At 23.9% G+C, this 3,583-nt stretch overlaps 1 protein-coding gene across 1 annotated transcript; it reads left to right on the top strand.

Moving 5' to 3' along the window:
* On the top strand, positions 1 to 3,536 carry PRSY57_1466800 (hypothetical protein; the record flags this gene model as incomplete). The annotated part of the gene is made up of 2 exons (XM_012910264.2): positions 1 to 1,554; positions 1,717 to 3,536. Coding segments are annotated over 2 exons (3,374 nt in total), but the record flags the coding sequence as incomplete, so codon positions are not given.
* Positions 3,537 to 3,583: the final 47 nt, after the last annotated feature.

Below are 3,583 nucleotides of genomic sequence, written 5' to 3'. Positions count from 1 at the left end.
CTGAAAAGAACAAAAACCCAAATGATACTGAAAAGAACAAAAACCCAAATGATGCTGAAAAGAACAAAAACCCAAATGATGGTGAAAAGAAAAAAAACCCAAATGATGGTGAAAAGAAAAAAAACCCAAATGATGCTAACACGAAAAAAAACCCAAATGATGCTAACACGAAAAAAAACCCAAATGATGTTAACACGAAAAAAACATCAAATGATGCTGACAAGGAAAGAACATTAAATGATAAAGAAAAAACTGTTAATTTTAATCAGAAAAAAGACGACAATTTAAATGTTGATAATAAGAAAGAAAACACATCAAATGATGCTGAGAAGGAAAGAATATCTAATGCTGATGAAAATGTGAAGGATGAGAATAAAGAAGCAGAAAAAAAGAAAAAGAAAAGAAAAAAGAAAAGAAAATCTAAAAAACCAGACAATAAGGAAAATGAAGTTACATTAGTATCAAATGATGTAAAATCTGATCAATTATTTCAAGAGGATAAGAACGAAATACAAAAACCTTTAGTAGATAATGAAGTTGCTGATTCAACTGCTGAACAAAATCCAGACAAAAAAGTGTTTGTCATAACATATTCATGGCAAAATTTAAAGGACATAAATGATAAGGCTATGAAATTAAATCTTGATGATCAAAAGAAAGAATCAAACTATACAAATAAAAATAAGAAGGATCAAGAAGTCCTTTTAAATTTGTTCGGTAAACCTTATTCACTACGCCAAAGAAGACAGAAAATAGAATCTGTTGAAGATTTGGCGAAAGAATTAGAGAAGAAAAAAATAAAAAAAGAAAATCAGAAGAAGAAAGACAAGGATAACAAAAAAAAAAGAAAATACCATAAAAAAGAAAGAATACATAATAATAAAAATAATAATTATTATAATAATAATAATAGCAATAATGGAAATAATAATAACAATAATGGAAATGGTAATAATAATAATGGAAATGGTAATAATAATAATGGAAATGGTAATAACAATAATGGAAATGGTAATAACAATAAGGGAAGTGGAAATGGTAATAATAATAATGGAAATGGTAATAACAATAAGGGAAATGGAAATAGTAATAACAATAATGGAAATGGTAATAACAATAATGGAAATGGTAATAACCATAATGGAAATGGTAATAACCATAATGGAAATGGTAATGACAATAATGGAGATAGTAATAAACACATATTGCAGAATGGGGTGAACAAAATTAACAGTACTGAAAATGAATTACCTATTCATAATAATAGTGATAATATAAATAATATCACAAATAATACGAATTCAAATGTAACATGTGAGGAGAATAAGGAATTAAATAAAGATGTAAATACTAATGAAGAAACGAGTCAGATACAGTTTCAAAACGATGTTACACAAGTATCACAAATAAACGAACTGACATTAGATGTTCATAACGAAGATAATAACAAAAATTATGTAGAAACTAATGAACAGAACATAGTTGATCATCCACTATTAAAAGATGAAGAATATAATGAGATGGATAAGTCTCAATTTTATCTGAAACAATTAGGTAATAAAAAAAAAAAAAAAAAAAAAAAAAGGAAAATCATTGAAATATATGTATACACTTATATATTTTTATATTTGATTATATATATATATATATATATGTATATATTCATTTTAATTTATTTTATTTTATTATTATTTTTTTTTCTTTTTTTCATTTTAGAATCATGCGAAGGCAATATTTGTGTAGCTAATTCCGTTCAAGATATAAGAAACGCATCTTCAGAAAATGAAAAAGACATTCTTCCTGTACATACGTTTGAATCCTTAAGTAACAGCAATGATAATATATTTAGGATTTCAGATTATATAAGAAATAATCTCACAAGTTATAGACAAATTTTAAATGATCATGAATTAGATATTCACGAAAGGAAATGTATAGAAGAAATAATAAATTTCCATGATTCGAAATTGAAATGGATAGAAGAAAATGAAAAAGTAGAAAAGAAAGATAATAACCAAGAAGAGTCATCAATACAGAACAATAATATTAACGAACTCACAAATAGTCCTGAAGAAAATAATGAAGATATAAATAAATGTTTTGAAAAGTTCAATATAGCATCTATTGATGAAATAGTTGATAATATGATTGTTGATAAGGCTCTTGATAAGGTTGACGATAAGGTTATTGATATGTTTGTTGATAGGGTTTTTGATAGGGTTGTTCATAGGGTTGTTCATAGAGTTGATGCTAAATTTGATGATATGATTGTACATGGGTCTCATGATATGATCGTTGATAAGGTTGATAATAATGTTGTTGTTCATAATGTTGTTGATAATAATGTTGTTGATAATGTTATTGATAATGTTATTGATAATGTTATTGATAATGTTATTGATAATGTTATTGATAATGTTGTTCATAATAATGTTGTTGATAATGTTGTTGATAATGTTGTTGATAATGTTGATAATAATGTTGATAATATTGTTGATGATGTTGTTGATAATGTTGTTGATGATGTTGTTGATAATGTTGATAATGTTGATAATATTGTGTGTGATAATCATAAATATAGTTCTTTTCTTAATGCACAAATTATTCAAAACAATCAAATATCAGATAAAGATGATATTATTGATGAAAACAGAAAATATGAGGAATCATATATTAGTAGTATGAATAAAGATACTAAATCGATAATACAAGAAAGAACCAATAATATTAAAATATCACGTAACGATACATTATATTATGAGACAGATAATAAAAAAACTGTATCACCAAAACATAAACATAAAAAACGTACTTTTTATAGATCTAATAGTGGATTAGTTAAAAAAATAAAAAATGAAAATGATCAAAAGGAAAATAAAGAATTTAAGGAAAAAGAAGAAACAAAAGAACAAGGAGAAAAAAAAGAAAATGAGGAAGAAGAAAAGAATGGGAAAATAACACAAAGTATTTTTGATATTATTTATAATCATTATGTTAATGATATAAATCAAAATACTGTTAAACCTAATGAAAGTTATAGTAGAAAAGGTAGTAATGAAAGTAATAATAATAATAATAATAATAATAATAATAACAATAATAAAGGTATGAATTTAGATATATTTTTAAATATTACTAAGCAATATAAAATATTAAAAAATTTACTTACTAAAGGAGAATTAGAACAAATATTCATAAAAGAATCTAAAGGAAATACATCTATTCAATCAAAAACATTTAAAAAAGTTTTAATGATATGTGCTCAAAAGGGTTTTAGTAAACCACCACATAATATTAATTTTACAGATAACAAGAAAATATATACCACCTTAATCCAATGGATTCTAAATCATTCACCTGAAAATCAAAAACAATTAATCTTAAAAAGTTCAGATATAACTAATATGAATTTTTCAAATGATAGTCATAAAACTATCGATTTTAAAAAGGCAAATATCAGAACTTTGTCTGATTCAAAGTATGGATCATTCAAAGGTAAACAACACTCTTCAATCTTTATGAAAAAAGAAAAATAATTTTAAAAAAAACAACAAAAAAAACACAAAAAAAAAAAAAAAAAAAA

Source organism: Plasmodium reichenowi, chromosome 14 (genome assembly GCF_001601855.1).
Source record: "Plasmodium reichenowi strain SY57 chromosome 14, whole genome shotgun sequence".
NCBI lineage: Eukaryota > Apicomplexa > Aconoidasida > Haemosporida > Plasmodiidae > Plasmodium > Plasmodium reichenowi.
This window is presented reverse-complemented; position numbering and strand designations above follow the sequence as displayed.